General features: G+C 41.1%; 1 protein-coding gene and 1 pseudogene across 2 annotated transcripts; one reads left to right on the top strand and one right to left on the bottom strand.

The window, feature by feature from the left end:
• Positions 1-1,308: 1,308 nt before the first annotated feature.
• SLAMF7 (SLAM family member 7) lies at positions 1,309-16,797 on the bottom strand. Of its 2 annotated transcripts, XM_019649586.1 has the most exons (7): positions 16,716-16,797; positions 9,228-9,560; positions 7,204-7,476; positions 6,876-6,992; positions 5,843-5,946; positions 3,547-3,609; positions 1,309-2,583 (listed from the first exon to the last, which is right to left on the bottom strand). In XM_019649586.1, exons 1-7 carry the CDS (start codon positions 16,768-16,770, stop codon positions 2,512-2,514), a joined length of 1,017 nt encoding a protein of 338 aa, XP_019505131.1. In that variant the 5' UTR covers positions 16,771-16,797; the 3' UTR covers positions 1,309-2,511. The 2 variants fall into 2 exon arrangements, with proteins under 2 accessions (XP_019505131.1, XP_019505133.1); XM_019649588.1 differs by lacking the exon at positions 6,876-6,992.
• Positions 3,516-5,836, top strand: LOC109386441 (transcription factor BTF3 homolog 4 pseudogene; annotated as a pseudogene).
• Positions 16,798-22,860: the final 6,063 nt, after the last annotated feature.

The following is a 22,860-nucleotide window of genomic DNA, read 5'->3' as shown; positions in this document are numbered from 1 at the left end:
TACTTCTACATAGATGGGTGCAGGATAGTTAATAGTTTGCTTTTTACAGCTCATAGGGATGGTGATCAGGGAACAAGAATAATAATGAAGGATTCTGTAGTTTCCTGCTCTGGTTCAGAAAAAGGGATTTCTAACATTCTAAGGGTGTTATCTTATGTGCAAAAAGGCAATACACAGGCTCACTTGTGACTTCCTGCCATGGCCCACCTTAATTATGAATTTTCACACCATCATATGTGGTTATTTTCAGTTTCCTGAGTTTGCCAGGTTTAACATGTGGCCCCTTTTCTGTCCTCAGAATAAAATATTAAAATTTTGACTAAAGGCAGAATTGATATTACTATCTCCAATCTGGCTTGGCTTGGCCTGGCAGTTTTTATTTAAAATTTTGATATTTTGTCCATCATGGATTTTTTGCATTAGTTTTGATTTTTAAAAAAAATATTGCATAAAAATATTATTTTCATAGATAGCTGAATTTTTGCAGCCCCCTTAAATTTTGTGTTGTGGTGAGGGCCTCCTAACTTGTTTCACCCTGGGCCTGAAAGTGTCACATCTGAAGTGGCAGCAGTGTGGGTCACACAAATACTTAGCTGGCAGTGGACAAGTTTAAAGCCCTGACTTCCACTCTGTCTCCATTGCAAATTGTTCTCCTAGTGCTACTATAGGCATGCCCCCAACCCCTGTCACCTTTGTGGGAGTTAGAAAAAAAAAAACACCTCTTCTAAAGACTGATTTTATTTTTTAAAAGATGCTTTATTTCCCCCTCCCCCCTCCCCCCACATCTCCAGGAAACTGTAGTAATAAATAAAGGCAATTATAACATTTATCATGTAAATGGCACTCCCTCAGGCACAATGCTTCAGGCAGGGCACACATATAATGGAAGCAGAATGTATCACCCCAAAATATTCCTCTTTGGCATAAGGATTATTTTGAGCTCATTATTTTTAAGAAATAGCAGACAAGCAAAAGCTCTGAAAATAAGCAGATGTTACCCTTTTGTAGGAGACATTTACATTTATAAGGGAGATCTCTATTTGTAAGGGGGTCTTCCTCTTTGGACCAGGAAGAGCAGGATGAGTAAATCTCTAGAAACTTCCTATCATTGAATAAGATGACAACTTAAATCTGCATAACAGCCTTACCCTCAGTTACTGTTCTTGCTAATAACCTCCCATGACTGCCCCCAACCCCAGCATCTTCTTTTGTCTTTAGCTAGAGATGATATTTAAGGTGGTAGCTTGGGCCATTTCATGGAGTTCCTCAGTTTTCCTGGGTATCTCCTGTGTATACATGTTATTAAACTTGTTTGTTTTACTCCTGTTTTTTTGTCTTTTCATTACAGGGGTGTCTCAGCCAAGAATCTAGAAGGGTAGAGGGAAAATTTTTTTTTCTCTTCACCTGCACAGCTCCACGTGGAGACCAGCACGGCTCTCCTCCAGGCTCCTTAGAGTTAACAAACTGTCTCCTACTTCCCACTTTCATTTCCTCTTGAATCAGGTTCAGGCTGTTCTTTTGGTCCCCTCCTTAGTTTTTTCTTGAAGGTTTATTATCTGTTGCCTTGACCCTCTTATATATGAAGGTCTTTTTTGTTTGTTTGTTTTTGTTTTTTTCCTGATAATGTCCCTTTTCGCAAATTTTAACACACATTTCTGCACCTTACTTCTGATTCAGTTAATTGGGGTTTCAATAAATATTGGTTGAGTGATTTAAATAAATTTAAAGGTTTGCAAGTGACCACACCCTCTCCCCAAGTCTCCTGTAATAATTTCAAGTGTGTCTTCAGGCTCAGTTTCTCCATTGAGAAGGGCTCTGTTCAGGCCTCAGACCTGGGCTTCTCATTTGCAGCACAAAAGTGTAAATGAAACTGAGTCAGTGGTCCTTATCCTTGGGTCAGGCACACTTCTGAGTTTCCATCCAGTCAAACCGAGTCTTCGACCTGGCTTTTCTGTCCTTGTGCACTTTGTCGCCCAAGTCCTGTGGGTCCACAACTGACTCCCTGGGTGTTAGGAATCTGTGGTCAGATCTGATGTGACTGACCAAAATCAGTGTAAGTTCATCACAGTGCCAGACACATAGTTAATAGATTGATTAATAAATCCATTTCTGGCTGCTGGATCTGCTTCTGCTGAGAACATCTGCTCTTCCTATCTTTTTGCCCTCTTGGCAACCAGACCTTTGGTATATTCCTGACTTCCGAGGCCTGGGTTGGAGCCATCATTCATTGGTGTGACCCTGCACTTACATTTCAACAGAGACACTTCTAAGCCCCTTGCTTGAGGTTGGCTGATATATTCGCAGTAACATTTCTAGGAAGACATATTTATTCTGGGTTTGAGGAGATTTCTCAGCAGTGGATAGAATTAGTAACTCATAAATCTGAAGGATATAACAGATAGTTTTTCTGGAAGGAAGTCGATGTTCATTCTCCCTTGATATTTTTGGTCACATCAGTAAATTTTTTTGACTGTTTCTTTGGGGATGAGACAGGAAAGAGAACACTGCTGTTTAGATGACATTCTCATCTGCAAATAACCTTGGTGTGTCTGGTGATGTGGGCAGTGGGTGGGGTTTTTCCATCTGTTGAGTAGACACAAAAAGTCATAGTGTTAAGGAGGACAGGGCTCTGAATCCCTCTTAGGTGACCCCTTGATCCCAGACACTCTTGTTTTATTTTTTTTAGCTGAGCCATCATGCCACCTTTTGGCAGCTCAGCAGCAGCTCAGCTCGAGCCGGGCATCGAACCGCTGTTGCTCAGAGCTCAAACTCTCGAGCGAGCTCTTAACCAACTGAGCCACTTGGCCAGCCACGATCCCAGACACTCTTAATTGCCAAGGTTTCTCAACCTGAGCCTCCCGCTGTGCTTGCTCCCACTGTTTAATCATTCTGACTTTTGAGAAACTATGCCTTAAGGTTAATCCACATTTCTCTTGTTGAATGCTTAGTGAGCCGAATTTCCCTTCCAATAATCTATCAAAACCAGTATTTCCTATTACTAAGCAAACTGCTTTACCCATCCTCATCTTTTCTAATCTGGTTGGGAGGCGAGAAAAGAGGCATCACTGCTTCTGCCAAGTGTGGTCTGTGAATGAACATACTTTAAAAGTTACTACCTTAGTAGTTAGACTTGGGAAAGTGTGCAAACTAGATGTAACCTAACTAGACCACAGTAAAGAAAAAGAAATCTCTGCTGCCTCCAGTTTACTGTGGATCAGAAGCAAGCTGGAGTCCCTTCACAGCTGTTCGTCTCCTCCCAAGCACAGCCTAACCATGGCCTTTCCCCAATTCATGCCCTCAGTCAGGATCCTACCTAGAACCTCTCTGCTACTGTTTGTTCCACATTAACCCCATTTGACTCCTAAAATGCAATTCTCTTCTAGTCTCTATATCCTTCTGTAACTGTAAGCAAAGGGAATGAAGATGTCTTTGTAATACCAGGCCAGGGAATATGAGATCCCTGGGGCCCCCAACATTTTAAGCTAAGCTTGAACTAAGAAAAGCAACAGGACAACTAAAATGAAGCACAGTTCTAACACTCCTTACCTTTTCAGGTATTTGTACCATGGAATAAAGCGTATTTACTGAATTTTCCTCTGGAATAGCTTTCTATTGAAAGAACAAAACAAAATGAAACAAATCATCATTCACCTGCTGAGTCACAGAGACAAGGCAAAAGAAATGCCCAGGATCCAGACAAAGGAAAGCAGAGACAGGAGGAGACAGTGAGGGGGGTAGAGCGTTCCAAAACAGGAATGGGTGCTGGGGAGCTTTCTTGCTAGTGACTGTTACTAAAATTATTAGTAACTTCTTTTAAAGACACAATTCCACTATTTTAAAACTATGTTGTGTTGAAATTAATTAAAAACATATAAGATATCTAAGTCCCATGAGCTATGAGCCCCCTAAGATAATTAAAGGATAATTTGAAGTAATATTGCTAATGTTGCAAATAAACCTTTCCATCAGTCAAAAGGGCCCTTAGAGGAAACCAGAATGATGATGGGGCAGAATAAAAGAAAACAACGATTATAGCAACAACGAAAGCTCCTTCCAGGCTGGAGAAAAATATCCTGGGTTAATGACGTTTATTCCTGAACATCCAGGACAGTCCTGTTGTCTTTTGGGAATGTGTCTTGAGCAGGGGAAGAGGGAGCAGAAAGTGATCAATTTTGACAGAGCCCAGACTGAGTCGCACACAGAGCACTCTCCCTGTGCAAAAGAAGGCGCTCTCAGGACACTAACATCTTCAAAGAGGAAACGTAATGTCTCCTCTTGGAAAAGTTGTAGGCGAGAGTAGGTAAGAGAAGGAAGATGCAACCTGATTGGAAGATACCAAAAGCTGGAGTAAAATGGATTTTGAGGCTCCACAGTGTTCTTATTTTTTCATTAAATAAACCAATGAGGAAAAGCGGTCTATGACCTGTAAGGAACTAGTCCAGCCTGGGCTACAATGATTGTTCCTGGGGGGGACATTTGAAGTTGTCTACAGAGTTTGTGTCTCCAACTTGGGTTTCTTATTATTTGGGTTTCTTTAAACTTTATTCTTATACTCTTCAAAGAGTTTCCATTGGATGAACCTTGTGTTCATTCACTTCATCTTAGTAACCAATACTTGGGTAGCCTTGAGTATGGCCCAGAGCCACTGTGGAGCCCTCTAAGTCCTCTCTGATGGCTTCTTATGTTGCCTCAGAGGAAAATGCATTTCTAAAGCCAGTCTACTGACAGTATAACTCAAATATCATGTCAAAGGTACACTTCTCTACCTGTTGTCCTGTGCAAAAGGAATCAGGCCTGTTGAGTGGTTACTGTGAAATGTGGAGGAAAGGGGGCAATTCTATAGATCACAGTATGAGCCTTACTGGTTGGGTCAAAATCAGGTACTCTCGAGGCCACCAACTCCTCCATAAGAAAGAATCCATAAAGACTTGGGGGAGACACAGCTGCTTTGGGTTTCAAGAGCTATACATTCCTTAGTTGGAGGACTCTCCCTGCTTCAGGTTTATCAACAGCGTGAATCAAGAGAAGCTAGCCAAACTTCAGGCTCAGGTTTCAGATAGGGAGCAAGGGTACAGCTCACAGAAAGAAGGTGGTACAATAACTACAGCTGATGACAAAAAACTTCAGAGTTCTCTAAAAAAACTGGCTGCAAACAATATAGCTGATATTGAAGAAGTAAACATGACTAAAGATGATGGGACAGTTATTCATTTCAACAATTCCAAAGTCCAAGCTTCCTTTTCTGCTAAAACCTGTGCAATTACCAGTCATACAGAAACCAAACCAATCACAAAAATGCTTCTGGGAATATTAAGTCAACTTGGTCAACAGCTTAACGAGTCTTAGGAAGTTAGCTGAATAGTTCCCTCGGCAAGTGTCGGATAGCAAAGCACCAAAACCAGAATATATTGACTAAAGGGATGATGATACTCTAGATCTCACAGAAAATTTTGATGAGGCATCAAAAATGAAGCTAACCAAAATATCTTTTGGTTTTTGGAAGCTGGCATTGACGAGATTTAATGGAGCAGCTATGTGGTTCCAAAGTTTTACAGACATGAAGAACATCAACTGTTACTAGTTCAGTAATGTAAATATTTTGTATATTAATAATGCTGTTTGTTCAGAATTTTTTAGTCATTTGATTTTGTATTTTGCACTTCCTCCCAGGATCTATTCTTTTGGTCAAAATGTGAAGTATTGGTGCAGTTTGAAGGAAAAAAAAAAGAGCTATACATCCTCATCTTCCATGTTGTCCAAATCTGTGAAAAAAATCTCAAGTAATATAAGAAGGGCCTCAGAGAGGAGGATCAGGCACCAGGAAAAATGGGAATGGACTCACATTAAGGTTAGAGATTGTGTCATACTCTGAGGTCGTTCCAGAAGGGGGATGGTAGTTAAGAACTTCCTGATGAGTGTCCATTCTCTTCTTCTCTTTAATGGTCCCTGCAACCAAGTTGGGAGAGAATCAGAACTGGCCTTTTTATCCACTCACCACCCAATTGGCTCACCACCCCATCTAACAACCTACTTAGGGTGAACAACCATTCTTGTTTCACTATAACTAAAGGGTTTTCCAGGACATGAGACTTTTAGTGCTAAACCTAGGAAAATCCCAGGATGAGCTGGTTACCCTCATCACTTTACTTCCCAGTCTCTGGACCAAGCAGCCAAAAGGGAAGAGAGTAGGTCAGAAACACTTTCAAGAAGGGGGAAGTCTACAGTTCACACCCAACCAAGGCTTAGGTTCCTCCCCAATACCCCACATGGACAGTATCAGTGGGATCCTGAGAAGGCAAATCAACAGGGTTTAGGGACATAGTATGGAGGGCAGCACGGAGAGAAACAGAGACAGAATCAGGCTTCTCTAGGAGGAATGTGTCTAGACTGAGGTTGGGAGTAAAGAGCGGTCTCTGGAGTTGATTAATAGAAAGGACTGAGATTGCTTTGGGGGGGCTCTGACAGGGATAGGGATTAGAAGGGCTGACTGGAGGGTGATGCTCTATGAGATCTCTGAGTTGGAAGCCATTGTCTCCTCCGCCAGAGGAGCAGAGTCAGCAGTGGTGGGGCCTGTGTCAACAGGAGGGCCACATCAGTAAGTACCTCTGGGGGAAAGAAAAGGGTGGGTACTAGAGAGAGAACTGGAAGGACTTTGGCCTCAGGAGAGAAGTTGAGGAGTCAAGCACTCTCTCTACTCCATAACTAAGCAGGGCAGGCAGATGGTGCTCTCTTTGAGGACAGAGAATATGGTCTCTTCATTTCTATACCCTTAGTGCCTAGCACCAGGCCTGGAACACAGTTAACATATGCTTGTTGAATAAATGAGGAAGAAAATGCATGAATGAGGGTGAAGACAAAAATGGTACATGCTCTACCTTTTCCTCTTTCTCTCCACATAATCAAAATAACTGGCACCAGTACAAGGACACTGAGCAGGAGGAATACGCACAGGAGGCTCAGGAAAATGGTGGAATCTAGGTTATCAACAGCACCTTTAAAGAGAGAATAGGTGGAGGCACAGGGAAGAAAGAGTCAGCTAGGGAAAATGATCCAACTTATGGAGTAACTGCCACATTCCTCCCAGTCTGGTGACTTCCCAAGGCCTCCAATTTTCACACCAGGTTGTTCCCATGGAAACCAGGAACTGAAGAAGGTATAGGTCCTAAGACCAGAGCCTCCTGAAGGAAGAGGAGAGACAGTCACCTTCACAGAACTTCCAGGCATAGATGGGATTTGAAGAGTTGCTGCTGATGGGGTTCCTGGCCATGCAGATAAAGGCCGTATCATTTTCCCCCAGCCTCCAGGATATGGGGAGGATGGAGCCATTACGGAACTCATTGGTTGCCTGCCCCAGGGCCTTCCAGCTGTAAGTCACGTCTTCTCCTCCCTGTTCCATGAAGCATGTCAGATTGGTCACACAGGTGCCATTCTTATTGTACTGCAGACCCATGATGACTTTGGGCTTTGATAGGTGCTCTGCAAAAGAGAAATGGGCAATCAAGGGTGGAAACTGTGCCTATAGCCCTTCCTTTTTTGAATTATTCTTGTAAACCTTGGACCTGAATATCTTCAAAGTGCAAAAGAGTGGAGAGGAAGCAGCAATTCAGAGCAGAATTCTCATTCTTATCTGAGAAAGAGAACTATCTTGGTCAGCTTGCCCATTGCTATACAACAACAACAATAGTAATATTATAGAAATAATAACAATCCAACAAGAATGCAGCTGTCATTTACTAATACAGCCATATGGCAAGCATTGTGTTAAATGCATTTTATTTTTAATTAATTAATTTCAGTTACAGTTGACATTCAATATTATTTTATGTTAAATGCACTTTAGATGTCAGCTAATTTTAGCTTTTTTATAGAGACTCCCTATTCCCCTATTTTTAGGCTTCTTTGAAGAGACTTTCACTTTACTCTTCTGGAGAAATAACACTACTGGCCTCTCTCTCTACTTTGTGCTCACGCCTTTCCCTCAGAGGATGATTAATTTGTTCATTGCTAATATGGTGAGAGTCTGGAATCTATTATCTACATTTCTCTACTTGTGGGTTTGAGCTGTTAAGATTGCTGCTAAATGTGGTCTGCCCCTTTTTCCCCTCCCCTAGCTAGTTTGCCCACAGAATGCATGTCTTCTGTTTCCTTCAACTATGTATATATGGAAGACACACGTGTCCATGATTTTGCAGCTCAGTAAGTGAGGCAGTTATTATTATAGTTGGCAAATTGTTTTGTAAGTTCATCTTTGTTTTTCTTTTTTTTAAGATTTTATTGGGGAATTGGGGGAGGGAACAGCATTGGGGAATCGAGGAAGGGGAACAGACAAGTTGCTGTCTTTTTGTTCTTCAGTTTAGTTGTGGAGGACGTCGCTTCACTGGCCCATGTTGGTATTGTGATCGTCGCGCTCTTCCCAGCTAAGGCAGATTGGTCGCTGGCCATTGGACCGCCGCTCACAGCGGCTCACAGCAGCTCATCTCAGCTGCCAGCCACTCATGGTAGCTTAAGGCAGCTCACTGCAGCCCCACTGCAGCCTTTGCCATTGCCAGTGACTCAGGGCAGCCAAGCTCCAGGTCGAGCTGTTGTTCACAATCTTAGCTGTAGAGGGCACAGCGTCACTGGCCCATGTGGGATCTGAACCAGCGGCCCTGCTGCTCAGAGCTCGCGCTCCCAAGCCAACTCTTAACCAACAAGCCACTCAGCCGGCCCCAGTTCATCTTTCTTGAATGGGCTCTAAGGTCTAGACTTAGGGAAAAATATTTCTGTTATCTAGCTTTACCAGTAAAGAAATAAAGCTATTTTTATCTCCTTCTGATTCTTGTGTCTATTTCTCAACTGGTTGGAATCTGTAGGGGAAGAATTGTAAGTGATGTTTATACCCGATAATCTTTCTAAGATAGTTATCACTTTCCAACCCATTACAGATATGAAAACTAGTTTCAAAGTAATTTGGTTAAGGCCATGCAACTACTAAGTAGAGAAGTCAGCGTTTGACCTGTGTGATTGCCACTTCTCATTTTGCCCATCTGCTGCACCACACTGCCTCTTGCAGAATCTCTGCATAGGAAAGAAACTTGGGGGTCAGCTACAGCTATTTCATCCATGCAGGACTTCTCTCTTCCATTCTTAGCAAGTGTTTATCCTGCCTTTGCTTGAATATCTCCAATATCAAGGAGTTTACCACTTTATCAAGGCAGTGATCCACCTTTGGAACCGTTTCTACTCACCATAGACATGCAGCTCATATTCCTGGATGAAGGGAGCCTGCAGGGACGAGCTGTATATCTCCACACGATAGGCACCTGAGTCACTCTTATTCAGTTTGCTGAGCTCCAGGGAGTAGTTTCCATGTGAGAAGTCCACCCTTTTCTTGTTATGATTTTGAATCACTATGACATTGTCTTGTCTGTCTGCCGTTTTTGGTTGTATGGTAACAAGAGTAGTTGTGTTAAAGATCCAGACAATGCTGTCAATCTGATTTACTGAGTGTGTCAGAGGGAAAGTCACAGACCCACCAACGGCACCAACCAGCTCCTTGAGGGTTCCAGAGATTGCTGGCCCTACAGACACAGAGAAACATAAAATAAATGTTGATCCCTGCCCTTTAGACCAATTACTCTTCCCCTTTGGGTTCTGGGAAGGTCCCAAGAGACCCTCTCATTCTAACCCAAAGAGCCCCTAGGAAACCCTTTGGAACTTCACTCACATGAGGCCATTGAGGTCAGAACTCTTGCCTGAAAGGGGTGACTGAATGTGAATCCACCCCATTCCTAGAGGCCTCTGGCTTAAAAGACCAAACTCTGAGGTCACCCACAAGACCCAGCTCCATCCTTGACAAGTTCCTGCAGGGGGACAAGTGGGGAGATTACTTTCCAAGCCCTGCTTAGGACACTCCCACCCCATTGCTCCTAGGAGAGCTGATTTTGATGCAGAAGGAGGAGCAGCCTGATTGACATGTGGGCAATTGTTCCCAAGCACAGATCAGGACATTGGGAGGTAAGCTGTTAAGTTCCTACTGATAGTGATAGCTTAGAAGTTTAAGGATAATTTTTCTATTTTATGATAGAGTGGATTTAAGAATCCTGATTCTCTTTTTATGTCCTTTGGTGACCTTCCCTCAAGCATAAGCTACTCTCCCAGTGCTCCAGAGTAAGAGAATCTGATGCTACCAAGTGTTGTCCTAGTCCCTTGGTTACAGGTCTGGGATCTTGACCAACTCTTTCACTAAATTGATCTCCAAAAATAAATCCCTTTTAGGAGCTGGTTCCTGCTTTAAAAACATTTTTCTCCCTATAATTATCAGTGAGTGCATACATTCTTTCGATCCCTCAGGGCTTTATCAAATCATCTTATTAAGTAATCTGATTTTTCAAAAAACTGTTCTCCCTGCTCCCCTAATACTAAGGCAGGTTTTTTCATCATCCTCTTTGATCATCTCAAGGGATGTCAAAATAATCCCAGTAAATGTTACAGACAAAATCAATTTTATTTTGAATTTTTGATGGATTAGTTAATGAATTCATTCACTCACTTTAACAACAGAAATGGAAGGAGTTAAAATTTTGCAGTCAAATAAAGGTTGAATATCACTTGCCTTCAAGTAGGTGTGATACCTGAATGTAGGGCATCTTAGGGTAATTTCATTTTCACATTTTAGGGGATATTTAAGTTAGGGAGGTGAGAAAAGGATGTGGCTTAACATGTATGCATGCATTTACTTTATTTTTTTTTTATGCATTCATTTAAACCGTGAAAAATTATTTTTTTTCACATCACACATCTGGTGATATATTCGCAGGATAAATGTCAAGAGATGTGAATTGTGTGGTGATATAAGAAAATGTCTTCAAATTTAGAGTTTCTTGTTAGAATGAAGTTGGAGGATGACACAGTGCAAGGGCCGGCCGAGTGGCTCAGTTGGTTAAGAGCTCGCTCAAGAGTTTGAGCTCTGAGCAACAGCGGTTTGAGTCCAGCCCAAGCTGAGCAGCCGCTGAGCTGCCAACAGGTAGCAGGATGGCTCAGCTTAAAAAACAAACAAACAAACAAACAAAAACTGAGAGGATGACACAGTGCAAATTGCTTACATGTGTCTAGATGGAGTATATTCTACCTTATTTGTAGCTTCAGGGTGGCAAAAGCAGACATACAGGAAGAAAGTAGTTTCATGTCAATCCCTAAATGTGAGTTAGAGGATAGGGGGCAGGGTTGGTGAGTCCCAACCAGTTTTTTTTCCTCTTTCCAGATGACTATGAAACAAGAGACTTCTCAATTCTCAGCTGTCCAAGGCAGAGAATTTCTTTGGAACCTCTCCTTTCTGTGATGGCTTCTCCACATGCAAATGTGACCCTATAGAGTTTTACCATGTTTAGGTATGTTATGCTTTTCTCATTCTGTCATTCCTTCCTTTAAAAACTTTTATTTAGTTTCACATTTGTGCCAGGCACTGTTTAGGAGCTGAGCATATAACTGGGGAGCAAGACAGTCATGATCTTTGCACTCATGGGGTTGGGAGATTGTCATGAAATAAGTAACTACATGTATGATAAAAAGGAGAGTAACAGGTACTTGGGCAATGCACAATGGGGAGACTTAAAATGATGTGTGGGGTCAAATGATTGTAGAGAATTAGTGGCTACTAACAATGCCTATCTACAAGACCTGGGAAGATTTGGCCCTATGACACTCATCTACCAACCCTCCTATCTAGATCAGTGCAGTGAATTGTGTAACTGACACCCCTGCATCCATTTCACTCCTTCCTTGTTTTGTAGTAGCCAGGTGGTTTGGGTAAGACATCCAGCTCAGGTGGTAGCCTTCCTCTGGCATAATAATTAGTTCAGAGATATCACATGACCTGGGTTGATTGTGTCTGAGAGAAGCCCAGAACTTTTGCTCCAAGGTTGGAGTGACCATCTGATGCTGTGGGAAGATATGAAGCCCAGGATGCCATCCACTTACTACCACCAGACAAGCAGCCAGCCCTCTTCTCTTCCCTTGCCTGATCCCATTGACTTTCTACCTTAAAGCTTTTGTTTGTGCTTTCTCCTTCTCTCTGTTCATCTAAATCTTATTCAGGACCCATAAAGCCTAGTTCAGAGCCCTTCCCTGAGGAAGCCTCTAACTCTATCTCACATGCTCCCCCTGAATATCTATCAGTAATTTATTTTCCACTTAAAATTCTTCAGAAGGAAACATTCCCCTGGGCATACCATTTTGCTGTGAGTTAGCCAATGTCTCTAGGCATTAGGTCCCAGATGACCTGGTGATGGGGTCTGAGGTCCCACCCAGGAAAGGGTGGAGATGGCCTCTTCTCCCAGGCAGTATGGAGTATATGAAAGAGTTAGAGCTCTGGCCTAACTGGGCATCAGGAGAGCTGGGTTTCATTCTGGCTCCTCCATAACAATAACTCCAGCAACAAACACTTGATATTACTCTGTGTTAAAACAAATTTAATGGGCATTCCCTTTCTTGATACGCAAAGCAACTCCATGAGGTAGAGGATAAGTTTCACTTTATAGATGAGGACGCTGAGGCTCCAAGATGCTGAATGACTTTCCCAAGGCCCAAACTGGTAAGTGGCAGAAGTGGAATGAGAAGCTGGCTAGTTTCTGTGTCTCAGAGGCCTGTGTTCTCCCCACTACTGCCTCACTGCTTACCATTTTGAGTTTCAGTGTTCTTAACTCTCACAGGCAAAAAATAACATTTGTTTGCCAGAATTTGGGGGGAGAATGAAGGGTGAATGTGGATATGAAAGCATTTTTAGATGTCCAAAGCTGTCTGTAACATGGTGGGAGGCAGGTTAGAGAGTAGTGTTATAAGCAACAGACCTTGAGAAAGCTTCCCATTTTTTGGTTTTATTTTCACTAGGATGGCTAAAATAGGGAAACAGGGATTTTCTAAAACTTCTTTGGGTGGTTTCTTGGTAAGTTGAGCTTCTCTGAAGGTGGTTTGGAACCTAATGCCTACAGACCAGTAATTGGCTACTTCATAGCAGAACAGTAAGTCCGATCACCACGCAGGGGAATGTCTCCTGCGGCAAACATTCCCCAACTACTTGCCTTTGGAAATTAAGGGAGCTGGGGGCAGAAGACGCTTTGCTTTATGCCCTGGCTAAGACATAAATATTTTTGGTTTCAGGGGAGTAACCCTAAAGTTCCCTCCCAAACCAGAAAGGGAAATAGCTTCCTTCCAAAAGCCCGCCCCCCACCCCACCCTGCCAACCCCTTCGCCACTTCCCTTTACTCTGGTTGTAACCTCCACTCCTTAACCTGTTCCCCCAAGGTTGAAGAGTTGAGTGGAGGGAGGGAGCTAAATTAGGAGAAAGGGGAATCACCAGTACAGCCAGAATCAAGGAATGGTGACCCAGGAGAAAGACTTCAAGCTAGGAGAGGCTGTAAAGCCCACCTTCCGTTTACCATCCCAGTCCCCAAGCACCTTTCCCAGTAGTCAGTGTCTCCATCAGAAAGCACCAGTGTGTCATGGCACCATCCTCATGGAAGCCAAGGACCAGAACATCTCAGAGCTGGGAGGAATCTTAGGGACTAGTTAGTTCAATCCATTTCACAAATGAGGAGACTCATGCTCCAAGGGTTACAATGACATGTCCCAAGTCACTGGAAGGCCAGGATTAAGAACCAGGGCTCCTAAGGAAGGCAGGGGTCCCAAGCTGTGCCCCCTGTCACCCTTGAGGTCTGAGTCACTGCGGCAGTATATTTCTGAGGAGCTTAAAGGAAGGCCTAGGGGGCGGGGTTAGGGTTAGATGGAGCAGGCAGTGGTGGGCAGAGCCTACACAACGCCACCCCCTTTCCCCTGCCAATCAGGAATGTTTCAGTTCTATGTATTAGAGTCATTTACTTGTTTGTTTCTGTGTAAGATTAAATTTCATTAAAGGAAACTACTGCTTAAAAAAGAAAAATAAAAAGATTTTGGAAACGGCTACTCTTTACCTAACTTCTCCCTAACACATGTACCCTGGAAAGAGCATTTTAAGTCAGTGCCATGTACAGATGCCGCTTGACTTATGATACGGTTATGTCCTAATAAACCCATCATAAGTTGAAAATATCAGTAAGTAAAAAATGCATGTACTATATCTACCCTACTGAACATCAGAGCTTAGCCTAGCCTACTTTAAACATGCTCAGAACACTTATATTAGCCTACAATTGGGCAATAATCTTGAGTTTCATCTCAAGATATTTTATCTCAGGAGTAATTGCCTTTCTCTTGTTCTCACCAGAAACAATAAACATAGGGGGGTGTTTTGTAGACACAATGGGATACAAAAATGCAAAACACAATATCCAGAAAAACACTGTCAACACAGTACACTGTAGATTATTGGTTGTTGACCCTGTGATCACATGACTGACTGGGAGCTGCAGCTCGCTGCTGCTACCTAGCATCACCAGAGAGTATCACACTGCATATCATTAGCCAGGGAAAGGATCAAAATTTAAAATTCAAAATACAGTTTCTACTGATGCACATCATAAGGTCAGAAAACAGCAAGTTCAGCCATTGTAAGTCAGGAGCCATCTGTATATGAAGCAGAGGCTTGCAAACCTCCCAACTCACCTTCCACCTTTGCCACCTCTCCAACCCTAACCCGAAACATTCACATTCAAGCTCCCTACTGCTCTGACCCTGACTCATCTCCTGCCCCCTCCTTCTTGTATCTTCTGGTCCTTTCCAACAGCTCCCCAACCTCTGCCCTCACTTTTCCTGTTTTCCTTTTGTTTCATGTCTCCTCAACACTCCTGTATCATCTACTCATCACAAAATCTGAGATGGGGACAAAACACGGTGCCATTTTCCAGATGAGAATACTGAGGCCGCAGAGCTGCACCTTAGCCCCTCTGAATTTGACCAGAGTAGGTCCCTGTTGGTGCACTCACATTCTGGAAATAGAATTACCTGCTTTTCTTGGGCATTTCCAGTCCCTATCTTGGCCTCATGTACCTGGAGGGGGAAGGAATCACAACTAGTTCTCCTGGGAAGAGTCAGTTCGAATACACATTTATTGAACACTTCTCTGGTGTCAGCTACAGTGTTATGCAGGTTGGTGTGATGAGAAGAGCACCAGCTTTGGAAACTCAGTCTCTGCTCGCTCTCTCTCTCTCTCGCTCTCTCTCTCTCTCTCTCTCTCTCTCTCCCTCTCTCTCTCCCTTCTCTCTCTCTTTATTAGCTGTATAATCTTGCCCAAGACATTTGACTTTTCTGAGCCTGAGTTTCCTCATCTGTAAATTGAGGATAATAATATCTATCTTATAGACAGGTGAGATGATTTTATGAAAAATGTCTCAGAACTAGGAGGACCTTAATAAATAGTGATTATTATTATTATAATTTTTTTGCATTTGATATCTCATTTAAAGCACTACATTGATTTTGCAAGCTAAGGTTCATTTTCCATTATGTACTTGTGAAAACCAAGGTTCAGACATGAGTAACTTATCCACAGAATTTAGCTACTAAGTCAAACCCAGGAGTAGTTGTCCAGGGCCAGCATTGCTTCCACTGTCCTGCACACTGGAGACTGTAAGGCAATATTGGACTCTTTTCAGCCATGGAAGTGTACCACACAGGCTGTCCACTGTCTCCTGGAGCACAGCACACACTTATACCCTGCTGCCCACAGTTCAGGTTTTGGGCGAGCACCTGCCATGTCCTCCCCCACCTCACCTTTTCCAAGTTCCACTTTTAATCACCATTTATGGTTTTCAAAGTGAAAGCCTATTTTAGGACCACATGCTTAGAACCAGGTGTTTCCTAAAACTGCCAACCTCTAACGAACTCAAGGAGGATGAGAGTCTGCTGATGCTGAACATGTGGTGGGGACAGGTTGGGGTAAGAAAGGACTGGGAGTGCTGACTGCCTGTGTAGTCTTGGGCAGGTTACTTCAAGCAGGCCTGGGGCACACATAAATGAACCAGCTATGCCAAATCCTCAGAGGCAGACCTCATGGAGGTACCCCACAAGTTTGATGACTGGATATATACTCCTAACTTATGGAGCTCCTGGTCCTTTCTGAAAGCCCTGAGGATAGTAAAATGTTCAAAGACTAGAATATCTGTGACAGATATTCTAAAAATATGGAAAAAGCCCCCAGTCATTTATGGCATTAAACATAAAGTGCTGACAATATGAGTTTGTTTTCTACATAGAGACTGATTGGATTGCTTGGGTTAAGAGATAAAATTCAAATATTTCCTTTCATCAATATAGTTGTTATATATAATCATTTAAACATATATTTCTAAATATAATTTAAAATATATTTCTAAATAGAAAATGTATAAGTACATTATAAATATATTTAAAGAAAATATTATTAATATTTATGAAAATAATAAACACACTTGTATGAGCTCATTTTCCTTTCTCAAAAAGGAGGAATGCTAACGTCCAGGGAAGATGACATTCGTCATCTAATTTGTGGCAGAATCTGGATTAGAACACAGGTCATCCTGATGCCAACACCACTTATTTCAGCCCTTCTTTCCCTAGGACAGTCAGAAGGACCATCGGTCCCCAGAGTCATTCCTTCTCCTCTCTTTCTAGTCTCTTTCTGCCCTCTGTGATTCAGAGACCACAGGATATAAAAAGCAATATTAGACAAAGGAAAAGAGACTCCAGAATGGACCCAGAACCTGGAAATACACCTCATGATGGGGAAGGCAGTCAAAAGAGCAGGAGGATCTGGGTAGACTCACCTGTGAGCTGGCAGAGGAGAAAAATGAGGATGAAGCAAGCTGGGGAACCAGGCATATTGTTCAGTTGTTAAAATGAACCTACTTCCCTCTTACCCGACTGGGGTTTTAAGAAGTAGGAGGGGTCATGAGAATGACATGTGAGACTGTGTCATATCTGCTTTCCCCAGTTAATACATAGTAGCATTCAATAAGGAACAGAAACATGAATTGAATCCCAAAGGTGATGGAATCCCCATTTGACAGATAAAGAATCATGGGCTCAGAGAAGCTAAAAATTGATTAAGGCCATATGGTCAGCCTTTTTTTGCTATACTATATGACCTATTAGAGATTCAGAACAGAGAAAATGGAAAGAAACAGAAAGTACGATATGGGACAAAAGGATGGCACTGGGGATAATAACAATATTTATTGAAGTTTTTTTTTGACAGCTAACACATTTATTGCATATATATTGAAAATACAATTCTATTATAAACACTTTTTTGAGTAAAAAAGGCACAAAGACAAGAAAAACAGTTTCTTCACTAAAGTTCACAAGCTTATAAAGAAGATTGAAAAATAAACAATTAGAATGCAATGTGATAATATATGCAAATAGTACTAAGTAGACCCAAAAGAGAATAATATATACTCATACATAAATATTTGAACAAAAGAGGTGGTGACACTTGAAGGGAATTATTGGGAATCCAGTAAAAGGAAAATGTAGCCATATATTATTTAAAATGTCTTAGTAAACTTTTACTCAAAGGAAACTTTGTTAGTTTGAAAAAGAATATCTACTCAAACACTACAGCAAACAAAAATTTAAGATGATCATTATTATAACACTATATAGCATATTTTTAGAGGATGTAACAAATAAGACATAAAACTATAGACTTTAAAAGGAAAAACAGGGGTTCCAGTCAAGATGGTGGAGTAGGGAAATGCTGTGCTTACCTCCTCTCACAAGCACATCAAAATTACAACTAAACTATAGAACAACAATCATTGAGAATCACCTGAAGTCTAACTGAACAGGAGCCCTATAAGGACATACAGAAGAAGCCACATCAAGACTGGTAGGAGGGATGAGACGTGGAATGGGCTGTCCCCACACCCACATGTGGCAGTTAAAAATTAGGAGGGCTATCTCAACTGTAGAGGTCTTCCCTGAGGAGCGAAGGGTCCCAGTCCCACACCAGGCTCCCCAGCCCAGGGCTCCAGTGCCAGGAAGAGAAATCCTCATAACTTATGGTTGTGAAGACCAGTGGAGATTGTGGCTGAGATGGAGGGTGGCTGGAGTCCCAGGCAATCTTCTTAAAGTGCCTACACATGGACTTACTCGCTGATGGACTCACTCACTCTGAACTCCAACTTTGGGGCAGCAGCTCTAAAGTTGCCGGGGACATATGGAGAGGAACTGAATTGTCTGGCTTCAGGGCAAGGGCTGGAGGGGCAGCTTTCTCCCAGACAGAAGTGCTGGTAGAAGCCATTGTTCCTTTGTTGAGCCTTCCCCCAACCCAGCATGTAGGCACAGGTAGGCACCATATCTGAATCTATTGAGCTTTTCTAAGTACCAGGAGCACATGCATTCTTTTATTTCTCATAACAACCCAATGAGTGAGATACTATCATAATCCGTCTTAACGGCACCATTAGTTGAAAAGGACTATCCTTCCTGTATTGAATTACATTTGCACCTTTGTCAAAAATCAGTGGACCATACTTTTATGGGTATATTCTGATGTTATCTATTCTGTTTCATTGATTTATATAATGGAATTATTGATATATTAAAGCTTAAGTCTGGTTCTGGTTTTTTGTTCCTCTGTTTTACTTTCCTGGTCATTCTGTAGGTTATTTGAATATTTTTTTAAAATTCCATTTTGATTTATCTATAGTGTATCTTGAGTGTATCTCTTTGAATAGATTTGTTAAATGATTGTTCTAGGCATTACATTATACATACATAACTTATGGTCTACTGGTATTGACAAATAATCTTATAATTTTTCCTTCAATTGTCAAAAATAAGTTAGAAAACTCAAGAGGAGAATAGTCTATTACATTTACCCATATATTTACTCTTTCCATAGTTCTTTCTTCATTCCTGATTTTCCAAGTTTTCTTTTTTTTTTATCAGTTCTTTGTGTTTCAAAATATTCCTTTAGACATTGTTTTAGGATAGATCCGCTGGTGACAAATCCTGTTCGTTTCCCTTCACCTGAGAATGCCTTGATTTCACCTTCATTTCCTGATTATAGAATTCTAGGTAGACAGTTTTTTTTTCTTTCAGCACTTGAAAAATGTAATGTGTTCCTCCTTATCTCAGTGGTTTCTGATGAGAAATCAGCAGTCATTCAAGTTGTTTTCCCCTGTAGTTAATAGTTAACATGTTGTTTCTCTCTGTTTTCAAGATTTTTTTCTATGTTGTTATTTTTAGCTGGTTGATTATGTATCTTGATATGTATTTATTTGAGTTTCTCCTATTTGGGGTTCATTCAGTTTCTTGAATCTGTAGTTTTATGCCTTTTGCCAAGTTTGGGGAAATTTCAGTACTTCTTTGAATACTTTTCTTCTTATAGTCTCACATTCTTATTTTATCTCCTCTCCTTCCAGAACTCTGGAATGTTAGATTTTCTGTCATTGCCCCATAGAGCCCTAGTCTCTGTTAATTTTTTAAAGCCTACTTGCTCTCCATTGTTCAGAATGGGAATTTTGTATTGTCTATCCTCAAGTACACTGATTCTTTTCTTTATCATCTCCAATTTGCTATTAAGCCCATCAAGTGAGTTTTAATTTTCAGTTATTGCATTATTTAGTTCTAAAATTTCCCTTTAGTTCTTCTTTATATAGTCTATGCTTTTACTTTCTAGTGCTGTTATTTGTTTTGTTTTGTTTCTAGGGTGTTCATAATTACTTGTTGAAGCATTTTAATGATGACTGCTTTAAAATCCAACACGTGTAATCTTGGTTTTGGTGACTATTAATTGCCCCCTTTTCATTCAAATTGATACATTTCTGGTACTTACTATAACAAGTGATTTTTGACATTGTGGTGATGGATTAGGTGACCTTATTACCACTGGGTGGTTGTGAAAATCCAGACTTTCCACTTGACCTTCCCCAATACTACCCCAAGAAACAAGAGGATGTAGAACCTTATTACTTCTGGTGGGGGTGGGAGTTCAGTCTTCCCACTCAGCCCCTTATGATGCCACCACAGTGGGGAGGGGGAGGAATCCTCCTTACTGCCCAGGGATAGTGAAAGTCTAGGCTTCCCACTTGGTCTTTGCTAATGGGGTGGGACTCCAAATTTTTCCAATGGGGTTTGGTTGGAATAGGGTGAGTGTTGCCTAAAGGTTTTTGTTTTACTTGGCTGTTTCTCTTTGTCTTTTGCCAATACAGAGCAGGCTTTTTGCGGGGAGGAAGGCAGTTAGTATTTCTGGGTTACAGTCTTGTCTAACATGCAGTTTAGGATGTATAAGTGACAAAAAGGAAATCCAAGCAACTAACTGCCATGCCGTTCCTCAGATCTAGAGGTCCCTAAATGGCTTTTATTCTCTTCACTTTTAAGAATCTTCTTATTTTTGTGTTTCATATATTGTTCAGGGGTTTTTAAATCTGTATTTAGTGGGAAAAATAAAGGAAAATGTGCCTACTTCATCTTCTCTGAAATGAGAAATCTGATCATATATTTTTGTATCCATTCTCTCTTCTGACTCCATTTAAATAATGGTGAAATCTTTAAAAAAGACTTCTTGTTAATTGGTGAAATGATTCCAACATGGATATTTCCCTTATCTGACTTGAAAAACACAGTAATGATATATAAAGCATTTTCAAATGTATTAAATTAGATACCTTTGCTCAAAATTAAAACGGCAATTTCTGTGAATGAGAAATTGTGTAGAAGAATACTATCAAAGTCAGGAATAAGAAAATAACTTTTCCAGTCGCTGCTACTATTCATTAATTAACTGTTTTCTTGGCCAAAACAATGAGGCAATAAACACATACATACATACATACATAAGTAAATAAATAAATAGTAAATAAATAAAATGTATGTGGATAGAAAAGGAGAGACAAATTACCATTATTCTTAATCATCTCTCTGTTGACATAGGAAATTCAAAGGAACCTGCAGACAAATTGCAAGAACTAATAAAAGAGTGATCAAGAACCCCAGCAAACAACCATAATTGTTCAAAGACATTGTTCTAACTTGGCTCACAGGTTGACACTTGTTTATTAATCTTGACCTGGTCCAATTAAGAGCCAAAGCGGTATTTACCTCAAAATTACACAGCAGAGGCAGGATAGAAACCCAAATATTATAACTTCAAATTCAGTGATTTTTCCATTATGTACAAATGTGGCAATGGCAGAAATAGCACTTTTGAAATGTTGTGGTTGTGATTCTTGATATTCTTGGAAAACGGAATGAGTTTGGGGAGGTGTTTTTAAAAAACCAACCCAGTGGTGTTATGGGAGCACATGTTTCATTCTAATTCAAACAATTTTACTTTTGTGCTTCTTGTAATGGCTGTCCTTGTCCTAGAAATGACCAAGTCAAGGTTTCTGGGAAGATATGCAAAGAAGTCTAGATGGAGCAGAATGAGATCAGTAAAAAAACCCTGAGGGCACCCCACCAAAAGAGGAAGTAATTGCCTTTGAAAAATAAAACTTATTAGCAGCATTTGTTAGTTAATTATTCCCTCTTTCTTGAGACATTTTGGCTCACAGGTCTCCATTCTCTCTTGGTTGTCTCCTATCCAAGGATTCCCATTTTCTTTTGCTCTGTTGGAAATCTCTCCCATCTATCAATATTGAAAAGTCTCTGGGTTCAGTCCTTAGACTTGCTCATTTCTTTATCCCAATTCCTTAGTTGATATCATTCAGTCTCTTGGTTAGAAATACCTAATTTTTTTTCCAACCCTGACATCTTTCCTAAATTCCAGTCTTGTATATCCAATGGCCTACTCATTGTCTCCATTTGAATATATAACAAGCATCTAAAACTTCACATGTGGAAAATCAAGCTCATGCTTCCCTACCCTCTACCTCCTTCTCCAACTGTCTTCTTCATCTCAGTAAATATAGCTGTAGCCACTAAGATTTTCACACAAGAAGATTATAATTATCTTTGACTCCACTTTCTCTTATTTCATACCCATTCATCAGCAAATTCTCTTGACTCTTCCTTGGAAAATGCCCCAAACCTGATTGCTTCTTATCACCTTTATCAACCTTCACCACTACCATCTTTTGCCTGCACTATTACAACAGCTACCTAACTAGTCTCCTTGCACCTGTAATCCACCTTGGTCCCCTATAATCTGTTCTTCACAGGCCACTAGAGTGATACTTTTAACACATAAACCAGGTCATGTTATTCCTGTGCTTGTCAGTTGTTTCCCCTATTACTAAGGATAAAATGCAAAGTCCTTTCCAAGGCCTCCAAGACCCTGTGTGATGCCTCTTGGCTTCCTTATTGATGTCATCTAGTTCTTTTCTCCTAGTCTGTCACACTAACAACCTCATTGTCCCTGAATACTCTAAGCACACTCCCACTTCAAGGCCTTCAAGGCACTAGAGAAAAACTCTTCCCCTAGATACCCACCTAGCCATCTCTTCCTTAAGATTTACCACAATTTGACCAAGCTTTTGGACATCTTCAGTAGAATGCTTCTTCCAGCTTATTCTGAAATACTTATATTAGTGTTAAAATTTCCATAGGACTGCACAAAACTCTTTTTGTGAGTTTTCACTAAGAGTAACTCTACATTCATTTGCCCAGTTTAACTGGGGAGTCAATACCAACTAACTTACATGAGACCAGAGCTGCTCACAGTTTGTCGGGGGCATGTGGTGGCAGTTCCTTCAGCATACTTTTCATTCCTAGGGTCAACTGGATATGAATTTCATTTAATGTGCTAACATAGCCTGTCTTCTTTACATCAAAACAGAGTGTTTTATATAAAAAAAATCACCCTTAGTTTCCACAAGTTGCTTTCCTCAAAATGCTTTGTAAATCGGTTTATACTAATTTGTATAGCTACGAGGTTGGACTCTGCTGATCACCATTTCCTGGTATGTCAGCTGGCTTTGAGTCTATGACTGGGCTTTCCTGAAACTGCCCCAGTTTACACAA

The sequence above is a fragment of the Hipposideros armiger genome, unplaced genomic scaffold (genome assembly GCF_001890085.2).
Source record: "Hipposideros armiger isolate ML-2016 unplaced genomic scaffold, ASM189008v1 scaffold_134, whole genome shotgun sequence".
NCBI lineage: Eukaryota > Metazoa > Chordata > Mammalia > Chiroptera > Hipposideridae > Hipposideros > Hipposideros armiger.
The sequence above is the reverse complement of the archived record's forward strand: the minus strand, read 5'-3'. Positions and strand labels throughout refer to the sequence as shown.

Excerpts from the sequence above, each read along its gene's own strand:
- SLAMF7 (XM_019649586.1), bottom strand. The coding sequence starts at position 16,770 with ATGCCTGGTTCCCCAGCTTGCTTCATCCTCATTTTTCTCCTCTGCCAG. Across the intron at positions 6,993-7,203 it reads TGCCTGGAAGTTCTGTGAAG|GTGCTGTTGATAACCTAGAT; the intron begins GTGACTGTCTCT and ends CTCTCTTTAAAG. Across the intron at positions 3,610-5,842 it reads ACACAATCTCTAACCTTAAT|AAAGCTATTCCAGAGGAAAA; the intron begins GTGAGTCCATTC and ends TTCTTTCAATAG.